The sequence below is a fragment of the Theobroma cacao genome, chromosome 10, assembly GCF_053813885.1.
Source record: "Theobroma cacao isolate CCN51 chromosome 10, ASM5381388v1, whole genome shotgun sequence".
In the NCBI taxonomy this organism is placed as follows: domain Eukaryota; kingdom Viridiplantae; phylum Streptophyta; class Magnoliopsida; order Malvales; family Malvaceae; genus Theobroma; species Theobroma cacao.
In genome coordinates this window covers 25488884-25511366 of record NC_142648.1, presented here as the reverse complement: position 1 = coordinate 25511366, position 22483 = coordinate 25488884, and the positions used below count along the sequence as shown (strand labels likewise).

The following is a 22483-nucleotide window of genomic DNA, read 5'->3' as shown; positions in this document are numbered from 1 at the left end:
TTTGAATTCGAAACAAGTAATTACTAAGTCAAGCACATATAATAAAGCAAGGTTGACTTGGTGCACATGGTATTATTATATATGATTTTGCAGTAAGACTAAGGATTTCGGGTCAAATTAGGCTGCCCTTTTTTTATTATTATCCCCTTTTCCTTTCCCTGGCTTTCATCCAGATCTAATCTTCAAGATTGGGAAGACAGAGAGGGAATCAAAAGCCCCTGAAATTGAATCAAAAGCTAGAATTAAGGACCAGATGGCTGAGGTGGCTGTGAGCTTAGTTCTTGAAAGGTTGATCCCCTTGCTCAATCAAGAGGTGAAGCTGCTAAGAGGTGTTCATAGAGAAGTTGAAGACATTAAGGTTGAGTTAGAGTTCATTTCTTCTTTCCTAAGAGATGCAGATGCGAAGGCGGCTAAGGAAGATGACAACAATGGGTTGAGAACATGGGTGAAACATACCAGGGAAGCAGCTTTCCGTATAGAAGATGCCATTGATGAGTACATTCTTCATGTGGGAAAACGCCATCACCAGCATAGATTCAAGGCTTTCCTCCGGAAAATTGATTGTCGGGTAAAGAGTATGAGAAAACGCCATGAGATAGCATCGGAGATTCAAGATATCAAAACATCAGTACGCGAAATCAGGGAAAGAAGCGAACGATACAGCTTCAACACCTTTGCATCAGGAGGCGCTGCTGAGAATAAAACTTGGCATGACCCTCGAATGGGGCTCCATTTCGTTGAGAATGATGCACTTGTGGGCATTGATTCTCTGAAAACGGAGTTGGTAAGCAAATTGATGCATGGTGAATCTCATCGTACGGTTATTTCACTGGTGGGCATGGGAGGAGTTGGTAAGACAACTCTTGCCAAGAAAGTTCTTGATGAACAAATCGACACAGGACACTTTGACTGCCATGCTTGGATTACAGTCTCTCAATCATACAAGGTGGAGGAGCTGCTAAAGACCATGATAAGGCGGTTTTATGAGTCCAGGAAAGAGTCTTATCCTAGTGAGGTTAATGCAATGGACGGTAATGAGCTGATTAGCAAATCCAGAGAATATTTACGGGACAAGAGGTACTTTGTAGTGTTTGATGACATATGGAAAGAAGACTTTTGGGGAGATGTAGAGTATGCACTGTTTGGTAATGACAGAAGTAGTAGAATTATGCTCACAACAAGGAGCAGGAATGCCGCTGACTTTTGCAAAAGATCATCACTTGTTGATGTCCTCGAGCTGAGACCTCTACCTCTAGAATTGGCACAAGAGCTCTTATGCAGAATAGCATTCCAATTCGACGAAGATAAGCAATGCCCTCTAGAGTTGAAGGAATTGTCTTTTGATATTGCCAAACGATGTGAAGGCTTACCGCTTGCAATTGTGGCCATTGGTGGACTTCTGTCAAGTAAAGGCAGAGATGTTGGTGAATGGCAAGGCTTGCACGATAGCCTCCAATCACAATTAGAAAGCAACATACATCTCACGCGTATCAAAAAAATTCTTTCCTTCAGTTATCATGATTTGCCTTATCATCTCAAATCTTGTTTCTTGTACCTTGGCATGTTCCCAGAGGATTATGTTGTCAATTGTGCAAGATTGGTTCGACTGTGGATTGCAGAGGGGTTTGTAAAACAACGAGATGGTGCAACACTAGAAGACGCTGCTAGAGAATACTTGACTGAGCTCATACGCAGAAACTTGGTTCAAGCAGAATGGGTTGATTTTGATGGTGTGGTTAGAGACTGTCGAGTCCACGATTTAATGCATGAGGTCATTCTTTCCAAGTCAGATGAACTGAGTTTGATACAAACTTCAGCCAAAAATTTACAATGTCCTAATCAAACCGCTCGACACCTCTCAATCAGGGATGAATCGAACAACTTGTCAAGAAGTAGCGGTTGCTCAAAAACTCATTCAATCATCTTTTTTGAGGTAAACGAATTTCCCAAATCTTTGCTCAGTTCATTGTTTGCGAATTTCATACTTTTGAAAGAATTAGATTTTGAGGGAGTTCCATTGAATTACTTACCTGAAGAATTGGGAAACCTCTTGCATTTGAAATATTTAAGTGTAAGAGATACAAAAGTAAAGATGCTCCCAAAGTCCTTAGCTAAGTTGCGCAACCTAGGAACTTTGGATTTGAAACGTTCTCTTGTGCGTGAATTACCAGTTGAGATCAATAAGCTCTCCAATTTGCAACATCTTTTAGCTTATTCTGAGGATTATGATACTCGACAAGGGGTGAAAATACGCGGTACTCTTCGAAGTTTAAACTCCTTGGAAAAGCTTTATTATGTGGACATGAATGCACAAAATAATTTTGGTTTTATTAGAGAGTTGGGAAGTTTGAAGCATTTGAGAAAGTTGGGAATCACCAACCTAAAATCAGAAGCTGGGAATGCTCTGTGCAATGCCATTGAGCATATGTCTTACCTCGAATCACTGCATGTTATTTCAGTCAAGGAGAACGAACTTCTCCAATTGCAATCAATGTCATCTCCTCCCCTTCTTTTGAATTGCCTTCGGCTTCAAGGACGTCTGGAAAAGTTGCCTGATTGGATTTCTGAACTAAAGTGCCTAGTTAGGATTCGATTATTTTGGTCACAATTGTCAGATATTCCACTCAAAATGCTTGGGGGTTTACCTAAGTTATTGGAGCTTGCTCTCTACAAGGGATACAATGGAGAACAACTGCATTTTGAGGATGGGTACTTTCCGGTACTCAAGGAGTTAACGCTTGAAGGGATGGATAGATTTAATAGATTGATAATAGATGAAAAAGCATTGTGTCTTGTTGAAATGCTTTGGATTGAATCTTGTCCAAGATTGGAGGAGCTGCCATCTGGCATATGCCATATGAAGTGCCTCAAATATTTGGAAATTAGTGATATGTCGAAAGAATTTGCTCGAAGAATGCTACCGGATGTTGGCCAAGACCATTGGAAAGTTCAACATATACCAAATGTCTATTTCTACTTCATGAATACTCAACAACAATATTCAACCTACAAGCTCGGTGATTCAAGCTTGTTAGAATACTTACGTTAGAAGTCTTCTGAAACTACAGGTACACTCTTCCAAAGTTAAAGTTTATACTAATTTGTTGCTTTTGCGCTTTTGTGATTCTATTATATTTATACTGGAAGGCATGTATTTTGCTTGTAGGTGGTGCTTGTCTATTAATCCAGGATGGTTAAATTCCTTGAAAAATCAATCAAAAGAAGTGGTCATTTCTTTCCCATCAAGACTGTAGTGTTGTTGATGTTGATCACTATTTCTCAGTGTTCATGATGTGTTTTGTTTTCCTTTATGTTGTTTCTCCTAAATTTGTTCAAAAACAAAGCTAAGAGCTCTTGACAAGAACATTTGGAACAGGTTTTGAACGAGATCAAGATTATATATAATTTGCAAGAATGTTAATGCCTAACGAGCTAGCTAGGCTCAAGAAGTACATTAGCACTTGTGTTATTGTGAGGTGTAGCCTTAAGGCTAGCTAGTTTATCGGCAGAAGTAATCATCCATCTATATATGTATCCAAAATCACTAAGACACATGTTTGATGTGAAGCTCAATGCATACTTGCATCATGTGACAGCTCTCTTGAGCTATTCCATCCTGGGAACACACACACACCACCAGTGGAGTCTGATGCCATGGTTCCCTTGAGTCCACATCATAGTACTTTCCTAAAATGGCTCTAATCATGCCATTTTGTCGTGCCTCGACGCTAATCCAAAAGACTAATTTATTAACTGAAATGACCATCTTTTTGTGTATATCGAAAATCACTCTAATATACATTCAGTAAAGGATTCAAACACAATTATGTTGTTTGATATATACATTTTTTATTTAAAAAGTAGGGTTTAAATTCTCTTGCTAGATTCTACTTGATTTTAAAAAAAGAGCTTATCTTAGGTAGGTCAGAGTCGGAGTCATGGTTAAAGATTTTAGGTTTGTTCTACAAGGCTTTTGTATCAAATAAAACCAATTAAACCATATTAAGGAAACTACCAAAAAGAAAAAATGTAGACATCAAGATCGAGCACAATCCTTAATTCAAAACTGCCCTAATGACTTTGCATGAATGTTCTGAAATTGAAGTATTATGTATATATGAAATCAACTGATTTTGTGTTGGGTTGACCATTCCCCGTCCTTGATTAGCCTAAGGAGGGTTGAAATCAAAGAGCTCATATCTTCCTAACATGGTATTGTCATGTTAGAGTTATGTTCTTGTTCCTCTGTTTGAGTGGAATATCTGACAATTGTGACCAAAATAATCGAATCCTAACTAGGCACTTTAGTTCAGAAATCCAATCAGGCAACTTTTCCAGACGTCCTTGAAGCCGAAGGCAATACAAAAGAAGGGGAGGAGATGACAGTGATTGCAATTGGAGAAGTTCGTTCTCCTTTACTGAAATAACATCCAGTGATTCGAGGTAAGACATATGCTCAATGGCATTGCACAGAGCATTCCCACCTTCTGATTTTAGGTTAGTGATTCCCAACTTTCTCAAATGCTTCAAACTTCCCAACTCTCTAATAAAACCAAAATTATTTTGTGCATTCATGTCCACATAATAAAGCTTTTCCAAGGAGTTTAAACTTCGAAGAGTACCGCGTATTTTCAACCCTTGTCGAGTATCATAATCCTCAGAATAAGCTATAAGATGTTGCAAATTGGAGAGCTTATTGATCTCAACTGGTAATTCACGCACAACAGAACGTTTCAAATCCAAAGTTCCTAGGTTGCGCAACTTAGCTAAGGACTTTAGGAGCATCTTTACTTTTGTATCTCTTACACTTAAATATTTCAAATGCAAGAGGTTTCCCAATTCTTCAGGTAAGTAATTCAATGGAACTCCCTCAAAATCTAATTCTTTCAAAAGTATGAAATTCACAAACAATGAACTGAGCAAAGATTTGGGAAATTCGTTTACCTCAAAAAAGATGATTGAATGAGTTTTTGAGCAACCGCCGCTTCTTGACACGTTGTTTGATTCATCCTTGATTGAGAGGTATCGAGCTGTTTGATTAGGACATTGTATATTTTTGGCTGAAGTTTGTATCAAATTCAGTTCATCTGCCTTGGAAAGAATGACCTCATGCATTAAATCGTGGACTCGACAGTTTCTAACCACACCATCATAATCAACCAATTCTGCTTGAACCAAGTTTCTGTGTATGAGCTCAGTCAAATATTCTCTTGCAACTTCTTCTAGTGTTGCACCATCTCGTTGTTTTACAAACCCCTCTGCAATCCACAGTCGAACCAATCTTGCACAATTGACAGCATAATCCTCTGGGAACATGCCAAGGTATAAGAAACAAGATTTCAGATGCTTTGGCATTGTCAGAATGAATTGAACAAGATTCAATGCAAGAAATCCATGTACTCCAGGCAATATCTGCTTGCCAGAAAGGGGAATTGTTCAAATAAATTTACTCTACATTCAAAAATTATTATGAATTTAGTATTTTTCAGAAACTTGACATAAATTTAGTTTTCCTCTTAACCAACAGTAGGGACATTGCTAACATTGCCGTTATCGTCAAGGAAAACATAAACACGATTGCAGCAAAATCTGAGAATCCACCTCTTCCTGGTGGTAATATCCTGACGGTAACTTCAGGATTGTCCTTTTCAATAGTTGATTTAGCTACTTGCCCATTCTTTCTAACCAATTCAGGCCATGTGAATTTATGTCCTGCAAAAAAGGAAAGTATGACACCACATCATTGAAACGAAGCTATACTTCCTGTTAACCCAGCCATGTCAATTAAAAAAAATCAAAGACAGTAGGAGAAGGATAGAATATACCATGAGACCAACAAGCAGGATTTGTGCACAAATCGGTAGCGCAAGGTGGGTAAGGTGGCCAAGGGGATTTAGACATGTTTGCTTTTGTTATGTTTACCTACAATAATTTGTTCTCTTATACACTACTATTTTGCCTAGTCATCGGAAAAGGGTAGGACACTCATTCATGGTAAGTAAATCATAGGTTTCTTTGCAAGAAAAAAATTACAGCCAACTTACTATATAAGGCAAGGGCCAAAAAGAGTAAGACACCGATGCATGGTAAGTAAATCCTGGGTTTCCTTGTGAGGAAAAAGGTACAGCCAACTTACTATACAAGGCAAGGGCCAAAAAGAGTAAATCATTAATTCATGGTAAGTAAATCCTAGGTTTCCGTGTAAGGAAAAAAATTACAACCAACTTACCATATAAGGCAAGAGCTTTAATTATTTTTGCGACCCCACAATTTTAATATGATAATTTTGTCCGAATTTAAATATTTATTAATGTAATTGATCTTAAATTTGAACACATTTTAATCTCTACACCTTCAATATATTAATTTATGATCCAAATAATTTCATACTTCAATATATTCTATAGCACATAACATTATCCATGCTATCTAATTTCCTTTTGCTAATATCTTACATCTTTATTACTATGTACTAACAATTTTTAAGATTAAAAATGAGTAAGGAAAGAGGGAAAAACAGTGCATAGATATATAATATATCCTTTCCATTCAAATTATAAATATATGTCACATAAATCATATTTTTTTTTCAAAAATCATTACTGATTAACAAAATATCCCATTCATAAAACGTTTTACCGTGCAGAATATTTGAAATTTAAGTTGAAATGGTAGGGAAGTCATATTCTTTTAAGAAAAATGAAATCCTATTTGCTTAAGATTCATTACTGACCCAGATGGACATTGACCTTGAAATACACACAAAGCACAATATGTAATTGACACACTCCAAAGCAAAGCAAGCAACCAAATAAGTTAATCTTACATGCATCAAATCAAACATTAATCTTCCTAGCCACAAGGCAAAGAGCATTTCTTTTTTTGTGCATAACAACACCAGGTATCACATTAAAGTCTAAATCATCCTTGTTCATCCCAACCGGCATTTCCCAATCAAATTTGCAAAGAAGATTAGCAAGAGCAAGCTCCATAGTTGCAATTTCCATATATATTCCAGGACAACCCCTTCTAGGAGCACCAAATGGCATGAGCTCAAAGTCTAGTCCTTTGTAATCAATAGAACTGTCAATGAATCTCTCAGGATAGAACTCATTGGGTTTTCTCAGGTGTTAAGATCTCTTCCTACAGCCCATGCATTGACAAAAACTAGTGTTTTGGCAGGTATTTTATATCCGTCAATATCACCCTTCCTAATTATTTCTCATGACAATAATAACCGAGCTGTTGATGGCAATCTGAATGCTTTTTTTATCACAGTTTTAAGATATGACAAATCTTGAATATCATCATTATTTATGAAAATATTATCTCCAATCAAATTTCTGACTTCCTCTTGAACTCTCTTCATAGACTTGGGATCCTTCAATAAAAAGGTCATGCCCCAAATCACTATTGCAGCACTAGTGTCAATTCCACCAACAAACATAATCTGCATAAAAAGGAAATAATTGCATAAGCTTGTATTCCCACCGTGAAGTTAGAAAATAAATGATAACAATAAATAATTGAGAAAATTTTATCTACAACCCCATACTTTTTAAGAATGTTTAATTTTCATCCTTGACCTAAATATTTCACATTAATTATTTATAACCTTTTAAATTATTTCAAATCAATCCATCCTCCCATCAGTCAATGGTCGTTAGAATCTTCACAAAATTTAACACATAAGTGCCACATATAATTGAATTGTTGATGGATTTATCCACGTGGACATATACATAACAAATTGCACAATGTTAGTTACATATACATGAGACTAATGTGACAAATTGCACAATGTTAACAATTGACTGATGGAAGGACGAATTTGAAACAATTTAAAAAAATTATGGATAGATAAATATGAAAATTTTAAGTCAATGATGAATATAATCTTTTTTTAAAAGATCATTGATCACAGATAATAGCTATTTTTGAAAAATTAACCAAAGTAAATGTTTGAGTGAAGATCGAACCATAGCACAATTTTTTTGTGATCAAAATTGAGATCAGCTTGAAATATGATAGAGAGTATTAATTGTTTTGATATCCTCCATTGCTCAAGAGAAGGTAATGAAGTAGCGCACATGATAGCTACAAAGGCAAAAGAAATGAGAGAGGAAGCGATTGCCTGGTTCAATATTTCTCAAATGCCAGAGGATTTTCAACGAGCAATCATTAAAGAGGCTGGAAGCTTGGTCGGAGGAGATTAGCAGTGTTGAGAAGAATGTTTATTGAAAATGTTGCTTCAAAGTATATTTGTCAGTTGTTTTTATTTAGTGATGATAATGAATTCATATTTTATTCCAAAAAAAATTGAGATTAACTTGAAATATGCAATCTTTCCAAATTTGTTGTAAAACATCAATAATATCACTTGCTTTGATTTTGATCTATTGGGGTCAAGATGTTCATCAATAAATTCTTGATAGAATATATCAAAATCTTTAAATTTTTTTCAAGATGACCCAGTAATTCCAAGAGCCTATCAAACCAACCTATGAAAGGGAGATAGCCAGCAACAAAAAAACTCCCCAGCATGGCTTGAGTTTCATTAAACAACCCATGGAATCTACTTCTTTCACTACCTTCATCATCATACCTCTTGCCAAAGGCTATTCCACAAGTTATATATTGTACTGGTAACATACATCAACAACTCACTCAAGTTGATTGGTTTCAAATCATAAGATGATTTGGATATTTATTTGATCATGTGAGCAACTTCATCTTCTCGAATTGGACGACAAAATAGCACTCTACTTTTAATTAAAGAGATGAAGGTTGCAAATTTGCTTGATCTCTCTCTAATAAAAATTATAAGGTGAAAAAGTCAAATCTAAGGCATTGTAAGACAATTTGTGCTGGCCAAGGAATCGAGGCCTACTACAAAAATCAAGGTCATGAGCTTTCAAGATGGTTTTGGCCATTTTTTGTGAAGAAAAAACTAGAGTTGGTCTTAGACCAAGCTGCAAAGACATTAAAGGACCATATTTTTGTGAAAGCTTCCAAAGAAAAATATGAGGGGTTGGTGAACTATTAAGCTGGAGTAAGCTACAAATCAAGGGAAGACAAAGGGGGTTAGGGGGATTGTGTCTACGTTTTCTGAGAAAGAAAAGGACCACGATACGGAGAGCTAGAATAACAAAGAAAAGCAACAATCCCATGGTAAATTTCTAAATTCCTAATTTAGTAATTGACTCAAACTTGTGAAAATCCAAAGGAAAGAGTCCCCTTTATAGACATAGGTCACACTTAAGTGCAAACAATTTACATTATTATACATATATATTATATATATATATATATGTATGTATATATATGTATATATATATTTAAATGGAAATGTGAAAAATATCTTCTTTCTTGAAAATGAAATACTGGACTAAATGTTAATATTTCGTTTATTTGTAATGTATGATGTCATAGTAACTTGATGTACGAGGCTGTCATAATTTTTTGTCAAAAATACCTTTGAATATTCTTATTACGAATATTATCAGTTGTGTAGCCATTTTCTTTAGCGAGAAATTAGCATGTGCTACGCATTTTTTCCTTCCATAATAAATACACATTCTTTACACTAGCTATTTTTCTTTTTATAATGAAATACTAGACTAAATGACCATCTTTCGTTTATGATGTCATAGTAACATGATGTACAAAGCTATCTTTATTTTTCATCTAAAATATCTTTGAATATGTCGTAACGTGCGGGTCCGGGAACCCGACCGCCAGACGTGATGTGAAAACTCTAAAAAATTAAGAGTCTCTACCAATATTTTTTACTAGGTATGATTGGCCACCTATTGACTCGATTTTAATCGATGAAGTCTTAAATTAATTTTAAGCCCGCCGAAAGAACCTTAAACTGGTCTATGTTTTTCTATATCTAGGTTCGGGAGTACGGTTATGCTCGGGGAAGGATTAGTACCCCCGAAATGCCCCGTTCCATGAATGGTACCATTTTTAGATTATCCTATTTGGCTTTATTTTTTAGTTCATTTTATTTTCTTAGCTATTATTCACTTATTTTATCTCCAATTTTGTTAAATTATTTTATTTGATTTTAAAATGAAATGCAAGTGTGAGGCAAGATGAAATACATGGCATAAGATAAAAAATATCGGATGAATAACCTTTTATCGATGACGTTCTCCCAAATCCGCCCATCATACTGGTGGAATCCGGGGTGTTCTCTCACCTAGGGAATTATCTGAGAAATTCATCTTCGCAAATTCAACGAATAAATCCCATCATCAGGGTTATCGTACGTTTTTCTTCGAAAGTTATATTTTCATGAATATGAACTTATTACGAGCAAAAGTCTTTTATTAAAGATATTTCCCGAGCCCTCCTATCATACTGGTGGGACCTGGGGACATCCTTTCACCTAGGGAGTTTTTCGAGAGAAACTCGCCTTTGCAAGATCCTCAAAAAATCCCATCATCGGGACTTAACTCGTAAACAAAATATCTATATGCAATGATATGCATGATGCAATAGAATTATATGTTATGTTTGTGAAATTTATTTTTATTTTATTATTTATTTTTTTAATTATTATATTTTTTGTTTATTTATAATTAAAAATCTCGGACCCTCAAAATCAAGGCCCTCCCATCATACTAGTGGAACCTTAATTCGGATTCCGAACCTAGGAAAAATTAGCCTGAGATTGCGACTTCTCGCGTCTCGACCAATCATCCCATCACCGGTCTTGTTTACTTGTCTTATTTAAATTGAATAATTCTTCACTTTGCCCCATTCTCATTCTTTCTCATTTATGAAGCTATCTTTTTAAATACTTTGACAATTACATATTTTATTCTACTACATTTTCTATTCTTATTATTTTATTATTTTTTCAAATTCTTTTCCATTCATGATTTCCCCATATAAACTCACCTAGTTAAGTATGTTATTATTATGTCTCACGTTTCAACTCTTCCTACATTTTATATTTTCTCTTACCCATATTCTTAATCTAGCCATATATTTTCTTTTCTTATGTATATAATTTAATCTAAATGAACCTATTCCCATTTACTAAATATTTAATGTTATTTTATATTCAATATCCACTTAAACCTATTATTATATTATTATTTTTAGTTAAATGTTCTTTTGTTTCCTTCTATATATTTTTTTTTATCCTTGAATCGGTGTTTATAACCTAATGACTTTTTCTATCTAACTTTATTATTTTATATAGTTGCATATATGTTTTCTATATTTTCCTATCTACTCCAATTTTTCTTTCTCACAATTTATTTTCATCCTTATCTATTTTCATATTTTTCTATTTCTATGATTTTCTTTCTTAATATTCCTCAGATTCATATTTATACCATTTTGTTATCATTAACATAAACTATATTTAAGAAAAATTCCTAAACTAAAACCAACCAATACAAATGCTCAATTGCTTAAAGGTTTAAAATAAACCTACCCAAAGCTTAAACCCAGCCAAACCCAAAGAAGATTGGTCTAGCAAAAGCTTGCTAACCCGATTCAAAACTCAGCTCCCTCTTCCTTGAAACGACGTCGTTTTGGTGTGGTTCCCCCTTGGCTGAAACGACGCCGTTTAGTCCTTTCTTAACCCAGCCGAACCCTAGTTATAAAACTCTTCTTTTCTTATTTTTCTTCCCATTTCTTCCCTTCACTTTCTCTCTCTACTGCCAGACCCTCTCTTCCCTCTCTAAAAATCTCACCTTTCTCTTTAACGCTACCCGTCGGCGGCTTGAGGAGTTTCTTTTTCTCTCTGCCGTAGCCGGCTATAGGACCCAAAGCTTCCTTTTCGTCGGACCTCTCTCACTCCCCCTTAACCGATTGGTTCCCTCTCTCTATATTCCTCCATCTCCTTTCGCCGATCGTCGGCTCTCTCTCTTCTACCTCTTCCTCTCCTCGGCGGCAAGCCCAAAGCTCCAGATCTCCCTTCCTAAAATCGACGGCGTCATAGCCCAAATCCTAATCCCCCTAAATCGGTGACATTTTCCTAAAACTTTTACTCAATCGGCTACACTACCCAAACCAAAAAATCCCTCTCCAAAAGTCAAAATCCACCCTTAAAAAAAAAACAAACCAAAGAAACCTCTCTACTTATCATTCTCCATGGTGTATTATTTTGTTGATTTTTTTACTCTTTTTTTTTTGTATTTTTTGTTTGTGGATTTTGTGGTTGCTCTCGGTTGCTAGAAAGCTAGGGTTTTTTGGTTTCAATTTTTGGCTGCCGTTGTCCTTTTTGCTACAGTGCCCCTTCCCCCTTATACTCGGTTCTTGGCCTCTAGAGGGGGCACGCTCCCACTACCCTGCCAGACTCAAATTTTTCTCGTCTAGCAGGGTGAGGGTGGCGCCTGGCAGGGTGCGGACGTACCCCTCTCTTTCTCTCTCTCTCCTATTTTTATTATTATTATTTTTTAATTCATTTTTGTTTATGATTTTTTTTAATTAATAAAATTTTATTATAATTTTTATAGTGTCTACAGCTGCCCTCTTTGCGCATTTCGAAAATTTGAAATAGTGCAAAGACGTAGACACTGTATTCGACTAATTCTTTAATTCTCTTACCAAGGTTTTTTTTTGTTTTTTGTTTTTTTTTTATTTTTATTTTTTTAAATGAGACTCCTTAAAGCTAAGGCAACGAGACTTTAAAAATGAACTCTTCAAAATTGAGGCAATAAAACTTTAAAAATAAACTCCTCAAAATTGAGGCAACAAGACTTTAAAAATGAACTCCTCAAAATTGAGGCAATGAAACTTTAAAAAAAATGAACCCCTCAAAGTTGAGACAACGAAACTTTTTAAAAAAATGAACTCCTCAAAGCTGAGGCAACGAAACTTTTAAAATAAACTCCTCAAAGCTGAGGCAACGAAACTTTTAAAAATGAACTCGTCAAAGCTAAGGCAACGAAACTTTAAAAATGAAACTCCTCAAAGCTGAGGCAACCTAACTTTAAAAATGGACTCCTCAAAGCTGAGGCAACGAAACTTCTAAAAATGAACTCTTCAAAGTTAAGGCAATGAGATTTTTTAAAATGAACTCCTCAAAGCTGAGGCAACGAGACTTTTTTTTTTTTTAAAATGAACTCCTCAAAGCTGAGGCAACGAAACTTTTAAAAATGAACTCCTCAAAACTGAGGTAATGAAACTTTGTTTCTTTTTTGAAATGGTGAAAAATAATCAATTCCTCATCTGAGGTTCTACGACTTTAAAGATGAATTTCCCTTTTTTTCAATTGTTTTAAAACTTTGAACATGGCAATTTAAATATCTTAATCATCTTCATCAGTTTTTTTTTGGTATTTTAGAGCCTTCTCTTTGATCAATAGGGGATGAATCGATCATGCTTTCGATCTCTCGTCTTCCCCAATTCATTGCTCACAACTGTTTTCTTCCTCTATCATATGCATGGTCCAATCATTCTTCACATTTTTACTGTTCTCCATTCTGTTGCTATTTTCATTTCTTTCTCTCATTTCTTAGCCTTTTCTCTTTTTTTTTTTATATTACCAGACTCCATTTCATTCACCGTTAATTATGATCCTTTTTCAAAATACTGTAAACATTTCTTTACTTTATCATGCTCTTTATCAAATATCATTCCAATTTTATGACAAATGCAATGCAATGTACTCATATCTCCTTTCTTGGCAAAATGGAAATGATGACAATGTTGGGAGCAGAAAGACTATTTTTCATTAGAAAAAAGAGAAGTTTCTACAATCAGGCATAATGACAAGGAACAGGAGAAAACCAATTAATACAAAAGGGATACAGTTCTTTCTTAATGACTGTTTCGATAGATATTGACAGTAATCTTGAAAGTTTATCCCGAAATAGGCACAATCGTCAGCTCCCTTGTCTTTTGTCTGAACATCTCAGATCATGATTTTCACCCCTTCTGTGTTAAGCCCTTATAATACTAGGACCTCTTTCGTGTCTAGACTGCCTTTTCGGGTTTTCGCCTTAAACACATCTCCCAAATTCAAGCCACCTTTTTAGGTTTTCAACTTGAAATTTTTTCTTTCTTCTTTTTTTTTACGTAAAATATTTCTTGACAGCATCGGTATTCACTGGGTTGGAAAACTCCCTTCCGTCCATCTCTGCCAAAATTAGCGCCCCCCTGAAAAAGCTTTCTTCACCACAAACGGTCCTTCCTAATTTGGTGCCCATTTCCCGTTAAGGTCCTACTAGTTCGGGATAATTCTTTTCAATACCAACTCTCTTTCTTGGAACTGACGAGGATGTACCTTCTTGCCATATGCCCTCATCATTCTCTTTTGATATAACTGCCCATGGAAAGTGCCGTCAACCTTTTTTCTTTTATGAGATTCAATTGCTCATAATGAGCGTTAACCCATTCGGCTTATTCCAACTGTACTTCTTTAAGGATCCTTAGGGAAGGGATTTCTACTTCAATTGGGAAAACTGCTTCCATCCCATATACCAAAGAGAATGGCGTAGTTCCCGTGGAAGTTTAGACTGTTGTGCGATAAACATGTAAAGCAAAAGGTAACTTATCATACCAATCTTTGTATACATCTATCATCTTTTCAATTATCCTTTTGATGTTCTTGTTGGCTGCTTCTACCGCTCCATTCATCTTTGGGCGATAAGGCACTGAATTGTGATGCTTGATCTTGAACTTGGCACAAACCTCTTTCATCATTGAACCATTAAAGTTACTAGCGTTATCTGTGATGATCCTTTTCGGAAGACCATAGTGGCATATTATTTCTTTTTGGATGAACTTACATACCACTTTCTGGGTCACATTGGCATAAGATGCTGCTTTTACCCACTTAGTGAAGTAGTCGATTGCCACCAGAATAAACTGATGCCCATTTGATGCCTTCGGGGTTATTAACCCAATCACATCCATGCCCCACATTGAGAATGGCCATGGTGATGTCAATACATTCAGTGAATTTGTAAGAGTGTGGATTTTGTCTGCATATATCTGACACTTTTGAGCGAAATCTATACAATCTGTTTCCAACGTGAGCCAGTAATAGCCTGCTCTTATGACCTGTCGTGCCAACATATGCCCACTTGCATGTGCCCCATAAATTCCTTCGTGAACTTCCTCAACTATTCTCCGAGCTTCTATTGAATCCACACATCTCAAAAGCACTTGATCCCTACTTCTCTTGTATAAGATGTCCCTATCTAAGAATAAATTCATTGCCAACCTTCTAATAGTTTTCTTATCATTTTCTGAGCTTTGCTCCGGATACTGCTGAAACTTGAGATAATGCACAATATCATGGTACCACGGTTTCCTGTCTACTTATTCCTCTACACTAGAGAAGTGTACGGGGCACTATCGAAGATTAATCATGATGGGTTGAATCTTGACATCGATACCAACTTTGAACATTGCTGCCAGCGTGGCTAATGCATCAGCCATTTGGTTCTCCTCTCGGGGCAAAAGGGTGAAGCAAATCTTATCAAAATTTTCAATCAGCTTTGAAATAAACTTATGATACTAGACTAACTTTGAGTCACGTGTCTCCCATTCTCCTCGTAACTGATAAATAACTAAAGCAGAATCCCCAAATACTTTCAAAATATGAATTTTCCTCTCAATTGCTACCTGAAGTACCATGACACAAGCTTCATATTTAACCGTATTGTTGGTGCAAGAGAAATTAAGCTTGGCTATGATGGGATAATGACCTCTTTCTGGTGATACTAACACAACCCCTATGCCATGCCCCAAGGCATTCGAAGCTTCATCGAAAAATATATTCCAGTTCTCTTTCTCCGATTCCTCCTCACTTGTTTGGCATATTGACATCAAGTCCTCATTTGAAAACTCAAACTTCATTGGCTCATAATCCTTTTCCGCCCTTTCTGCTAGAAAATCAGCAAGTGTGTTTCCTTTGATAGCCTTTCGAGACACGTATACAATATCATATTCAGACAACAACACTTGCCATCTTGCCACTCTACCAGATAATGATGGTTTCTTGAAGATGTATTTGATAGGATCCAACTTCACAATGAGCCAAGTGGTATGATATAGCATGTACTGCCTGAGTCGGTGCGTTGTCCATGCTAAGGCACAACACATTTTTTCCAATGAGGAATACTTGGATTCGTACTTAGTGAACTTTTTGCTCAAGTAATAAACTGCCCTTTCCTTTTTACCAGTTTCATCATGTTGTGCCAACACACATCCTATGGACCCTTCATTCACTGTTAGATACAAAATAAGGGGTCTCCTGGCCACAGGTGGTACTAATACTGGCGGACTCAACAGATACTCTTTAACCTTTTCAAAAGCAATTTGGCACTCCTCATTCCATGCCCTAGGATTGTGCTTGTGAAAGAGTTTAAAGTTGGGTCACATTTGAGTGTGAGTTGTGATATGAAACGGGCTATATAATTCAATCTTCCCAAAAATCCTTTAACTTCTTTCTGCATTTTGGGAGGAGGCAAATCAAGGATTGCTTGAACCTTGTCTGGATCGACTTCTATTCCCCTTTTACTAACAATGAAACCAAGTAACTTTCTTGAAGTGACTCCATAAGTGCATTTTGTCGGGTTTAGCCTAAGCCAAAACTTTCGTAATCTCTCGAACAATCTTTCAAGATTGGTCGCATGGTCTTTTGTTTTGTGAGCTTTTACAATCATATCATCCAGATACACCTCGACCTCTTTGTGCATCATATCATGGAAAAGAGTCACCATGGCTCGTTGATAAATTGCCCCAGCATTCTTCAAACCAAATGACATTACCTTATAACAAAAGGTCCCCCACATAGTTATGAAGGTAGTTTTTTCTCTGTCCTCTGGTACCATCTTAATTTGGTTATACCTTGAAAAACCATTCATAAAGGAAAACATGGAATGATGGGCAGTATTGTCAATGAAGGTGTCGATATGGGGCAAAAAAAATTATCTTTTCGGCTAGCTCTATTCAAATCTCAATAGTCCACACACATTCTTACTTTCTCATCTTTTTTAGGCACTGGGACAATATTTGCAACCCATTCAGGGTACTTAGCTACTTCCAAGAATCCCGCGTCGAACTACTTTTTCACCTCTTCCTTAATTTTTAACAGCATTTCAAGTTTCATTCTTCTCAACTTTTGCTTAATTGGTTTGCATTCGGGTTTCAAAGGCAGATTATGGGCTACAATGTTTGTATTAAGTCCTGACATATCTTGATAGGACCATGCAAACATATCTACATATTCATGAAGTAGCTTTATTAGTTTTTCTTTTTCAGTCGGCACCAACATCATACTAATTCTAACTTCTTTCTCATTGTCTTAATTTCCCAAATTAATCATTTCAAGTGTCTCTTGATGTGGGACAATTTGTCTCCCCTCTTGTTCTACTAGTCTTAACAAGTCCGGAGTTAAATCATAATCCTTCACATTTTTTGTATCGTCAAGTTCACTAACACTTGTACCTTTTTCAAAATTAACCTCAAAACCACTATCATTATCATTATCACATTCATTATTTGGAATCCTGGAAGGTAAAGGGAATTGAAAGATGTAGAGCTATTGTATAGCTAAACAGTTAAAATAAATGGATGAGATGACAAGAATAGAAATGGTGAATCATGAGAGGAGGTATGAGAAATGCACTACGCATGTCAATTTATTAGAATGATAAATGATAAAAAGCCCGATACATAAAATTTCCAATGCTCTTGGGCATAAGCATGGATGTTTAGTTTGCATTACTTTGAAATTGAATCACAAGTGACTGGTAAACTCATGGTGGTTCAGCTGCTCAACTTCAACTTCGGTGGCCCGAGGTATGTAGTAGGAATCCCATCCACATTTTCTGCCTGCTCTTTACTTTCTTCCATTACGCATATTGATAAATCAGAAAAGGCTTCCCCTAATGCTGACACTAATTCTCGACTTCCAATGGTGAGTGATTCAAGAAAGATACAGCCTCCAGATCGAAATGTCTTGTAGAGATGAGGATATATCATTCTATGATTTTCCAACTCATGCCCCTTAAAGCGAGCCAACCATTCCCTTCTTCTTTTGGATGTCATTTCTTCTTTTTCCTTCTTAGTCGGCTTATACCCTAGGCTAAACCTTTCTTCATTTTTGGTAGAATGTATGGGCTTTCTAATGCCTTGTAGTTCTCTTCCCAGTCCTACCCCCACTCGGTATCCTTTCCCTACTATTTGACTGACAGCCATCTCGGTGGTTTTGGAAAGCCTCGGAATAGGTAATGTGGTTCATTCTCCAACATATGTGGTATTAACAAACTCGAAAGACCGAAAGGAACATTCAGGCACTTCTTCTGTAGCCTCCACGTAAGGAGTATCCGTTGGCTTGCTTATGAGTAAGTCCTCTTCCCCGTTAACACATACAATCTTCCCGTCCACGATGAACTTGACCTTTTGGTGAAACGATGAAGGTATGGCCCTAGCCATGTGGATCCAAGGTCTTCCCAACAAATAATTATATGAAGGAGCGATATCTATAACTTGGAATTCAATGGTAAAGGTACACGGGTCAATTTCTATCGGTATCTCAATATCCCCTACTACTTTTCTCTTTGTCCCATCAAAGGCTCTCACAATCATCTGGCTCTTTCTCATGTAAGACATATCGACGGGTAAGCGGGCCAAGGTCCTCATGGGCATCACATTCAAGGACGATCCGTTATTAAGCAGCACTTTTACGACGGTACAACCTTTACACTTAGTAGTGATATGCAAGGCTTTGTAGTTTCTCCTACCTCCAGAAAGGATTTCTACATCGCTAAAGGATATTATATTACCCACTGAAATGTTCCTAATGATGTAGTCTAAATTTTCAACTGAAATGTCGTGATCCACATATACTTGGTTCAGAATCCTCATCAAAGAATTCCTATGTGGTTCCGAGCTGAGGAGCAACGATAATAGTGAGATATGAGCTGGTAACATGTTCAATTGCTTGATCACATTGTACTCACTGTGGTTGATGAACTTGAGAAACTCTGTAGCTTTTTTTTTGTTATTGGTCCTTTTGGGCCATTTGTCGATTCTTGAGATTGCACATTTTCTTCTCTCGAATTTTACTTTTTTTCTTTTCCCTTTTCCTTCCTAAGATTCTCCAATGCCTCCGGTGTATAGCAACGTCCGCTGCGAGTAATTCCCCCAACACTAGTTATATTTGCAGCATTATTTTGAGATTCGGCTATCCATTTCCCCGCATTTGAAACTTGTACATTGCCATTGTAGTTCCACGGGACAGTTTTGTCATCTTTGTAGGGAAAAGGTTTAGGGACTTCGATGGTCATTTTGGCATGGGTTTTGGCTTCCACAGACTCTCCTCTTGGTTCATAGAAAATAGTTAAAGGTTTTATCTTCATTGGGCGAGTGGAATCTTTGGCCATCATGTTTACTGCTGGCCTTGAGGCTTCCATGTAGAATTCAATCCTTGATTCATTCATCATCCTTTGCACTTTCTTTCAGAAAGAACTACAATCTTGAATTAAATGCCCCACACATCCTTTGTGATATAAGTAGTATGGCCCATGGAAGTCTCCCGAATCATTCTTGTCAGGACCTTCTAGCCAAACCTCGAACATATTGGTCTTTACCAAAACTTCAAACACTTTCTCCATGGGGGTTTCCACTTCTTGAATACTCCTTTTAACATACACCTCCCCTTCGATTGCATTTACCCTTGCCCTAGCATGATTTGGCAGTGGGTTGTTGTTAACATTCTGTTATGGCTTCTTTTCAAAATTCAGGATTCCTACCTTGATCAACCCCTGCACCTTATGTTTGAATGCTATACAATTCTCGATCGAGTGACCTTCAACTCCATAATGAGAATCATAATGGACGAAAACGTCATACCATCTCGAGAATGAAGGTTTTAATGGCTCTATGTATAAAGGTGCCACCAGATGGTTTGTAACTAACTGAGTGAAGAGTTCAACATATAGGATTGGGATTTGATCAAACTGCACTTTCTCTTGCTTGTTTTGCCATCCTCTTGATTCACCAGCAGTATTGTTATTCGAAGATATTGTTTGTTGTGTGGTTGAAGCTGTAACGGGTGTGGAAGTAGGTGGGTGGATATTTGTGGGGTAAGGTGTTCGTTGGATGGGAGTATATGCGTACAGGTTAGGAAAGGCATTTGGCATGGGTGGGTATAAGTATGGGCTTGGTGAAGTGTTGTTTACAGTTAGGTAATAGGGGTATGGTGGATATGGTTGGTAAGGGTTGTATATTCCTCTTTGGTGTTGTCTTGAAGTGATGGCTTGGGCTTCTCCTTCTTTCTTCTTAAAAGTTCTTCATTTTTTCGTGTTTGCCGTATCACCTCTTTCTATCTTCCCTTGCTTAATGGCAGTTTCTATCATCTCTCCTAAAATCACCATATCAGCGAAGTTCTTTGTGGCGCTACCGACCAATCGTTCATAATAAGAGGCTAGTAGGGTGTTAACGAACATTACGGTGGTCTCTTTCTCAGTCAATGGTGGCTGAACTTGAGAAGCCACATTCCTCTATCTTTGAGCATATTCTTTGAAGCTTTCAGTGGGATTCTTCTCCATGTTTTGTAAAGAAAAACGATCTGAAGCCATATCTGTGACATGCTTATACTGAGCTACAAACGCTTGAGCAAGGTCTTTGCACGGTGGATTCGATTGCGGTCCAATTGGATGTACCACTTTTGCTGAAGCACTAGTGATGCTATCTTGGAAGCAATGTATCAAGAGCTTGTCATCATGGGCATATGCAGCCATCCTTCTGCAATACATGGTGATGTGTGTGACCGGACACTTGGTTCCATCATACTTTTCAAAGTTTGAAACTTTGAATTTTTGGGGTATAACCACATATGGAACAAGATAGAGTTCGATTGCATCCATAGAACAATACATTCTCATTCCTTCTATCATGCGTAATCTCTCCTCCAAAAGGTTAAATTTCTGGTGGGTATCGGGATTGTCCTTCGATTCAACGGATCCACACTTGAGCTTCTCTTGTTCCTTTGGATCGTCCAGATCAGGTACAGAGATGGGATCTAAAAGACTTGCCCCTCCAATTGACCTCTGTTGGGCATAAGTCGATGGTGGCCCTGTAGGCATTGACATCCCAAAAAACGGATATTGTCCTATAGATGGCATAGGGATAGACGCATTCCTTGCTGGTGGTGGTGTGAATCCTAGTGGATATACAGAGTCTGTATTGGCTTTTGTCTGTTGAACATCTTTTGGTGCACCAGAGCTCCCCACCACTCTCTTCCCTTTATCTGTTTACATCAATTCCAAAATATTTGACAGTTGACCCATAATCTTTTCTTGCTTCTTCTCGATCTTGTCCATTTTCTCCGAATGCTCGTCCCCCATGATCTTAGAACGGGCTCTTGTATTGTATCTGTAGAGAGTTTGTTTCTCTGGAATTTTGTTCTTTTAGACCAAAGGATAAGTTAGAATTTTATGCTGACGAATGCATTATTATTTGTTATTATTTTCATTTAAATCATGCAATTATGATGCAAATGAAATGTATTGAATAGAAAAATAGGAAAAATATTGGCCATCCAACATTTACCATAAAAAAATCTACATCCATAAAACTGAAATATCCGATTACATGATTGTCTAAAACCATTACATAACTACCAAAAGGAAAAACCAACTTTGTCATATTGGTCCCTAACCATCCTGAGGTGATCGATCAACCACTCACTCAATTCATCCCTAAAGAGAATCTCTCGCCTAAGTTCTTCGATCTTGTTTGCCATCACTCGCACTCTAAATGCCACTTCTCTCATCTGTCTCAGTATCCATCGCATTTCGGCTTTTTTCCTTTGAAGGCTTTGTGTGCACGAATTATTTCTCTCCCTCAGCTGGAAATACTCTTGCCTTACTGCTTCATGCTGTATTTTGTAGCCCTCCATGGCAGTTTTCATCAAGCCGCTGTCATTTTTCAACTCTTGGATAGTTTATTCTTGTCTTCGTACCTTGTGCTGCAAAGTGTTGTTGACACTTTGGATTTCTTGCATTCTAGTTATCAGAAAAGAATTTGCTACGTTTGCTCCCTCAAACTTGCTTTGCCACTCATCCCACTCTTCCAAAGCCATTCGTACCTTTTTAGCCATCTCTTTTTTCATTTCTTCTAGCTCATCCTCATGTCTCTACTTCATATTCGCCATCTCTTTTTCAAGTCTCTTTCTTGTCAACTCACCTTCTAGTAGGACATCTTGACGTTCTGGGTTTACTAGATGTTTTGATGGGTTTTTCGAGGGGCATACGACATCTTTCACCCTTTGGTGGTGCCAAGTATCATATCCTGTGGTGACTTCATCGGTAAACCTCCCTTGATCCACTCGGCACGTTTTCTTCCAGTCTTGTGCAATTTTCTCAATTTTCTTTAACGTTTTCGGCTCTCCATATGTAAACTCTAACTGATTGAGCTGGTGAGTCATGGGCACGAATTGCTCATATCTGAATTGTCTCCGTACCATTATCGGTGGATAGCTAATGGCTCCTCATGG

The 22483-nt window shown here is 37.0% G+C and overlaps 2 protein-coding genes and 2 pseudogenes across 3 annotated transcripts; 1 reads left to right on the top strand and 3 right to left on the bottom strand.

Moving 5' to 3' along the window:
* The first annotated feature begins 102 nt into the window (after window positions 1-102).
* On the top strand, window positions 103-3860 carry LOC18587218 (disease resistance protein RPM1-like). Its single transcript, XM_018129288.2, has 2 exons — window positions 103-3068; window positions 3167-3860. Exon 1 carries the CDS (start codon window positions 254-256, stop codon window positions 3047-3049), a length of 2796 nt encoding a protein of 931 aa, XP_017984777.2. The 5' UTR covers window positions 103-253; the 3' UTR covers window positions 3050-3068; window positions 3167-3860.
* Window positions 3861-4218: 358 nt separating this feature from the next.
* Window positions 4219-5355, bottom strand: LOC148760486 (disease resistance protein RPM1-like). Its single transcript, XM_088810508.1, has one exon. It carries the CDS (start codon window positions 5353-5355, stop codon window positions 4219-4221), a length of 1137 nt encoding a protein of 378 aa, XP_088666634.1.
* Window positions 5356-5402: 47 nt separating this feature from the next.
* Window positions 5403-5901, bottom strand: LOC18587217 (proteinase inhibitor-like; annotated as a pseudogene). The gene is made up of 2 exons (XR_016023122.1): window positions 5826-5901; window positions 5403-5712 (listed from the first exon to the last, which is right to left on the bottom strand). The product of XR_016023122.1 is annotated as a proteinase inhibitor-like (transcript).
* A 935-nt stretch (window positions 5902-6836) lies between these two features.
* On the bottom strand, window positions 6837-9170 carry LOC108663612 (cytochrome P450 83B1-like; annotated as a pseudogene).
* Between the last annotated feature and the right edge of the window lie 13313 nt (window positions 9171-22483).

Bases quoted from the DNA above. Each gene is read 5' to 3' on its own strand.
- LOC18587218 (XM_018129288.2), top strand. From the start codon at position 254: ATGGCTGAGGTGGCTGTGAGCTTAGTTCTTGAAAGGTTGATCCCCTTG.
- LOC148760486 (XM_088810508.1), bottom strand. From the start codon at position 5,355: ATGCCAAAGCATCTGAAATCTTGTTTCTTATACCTTGGCATGTTCCCA.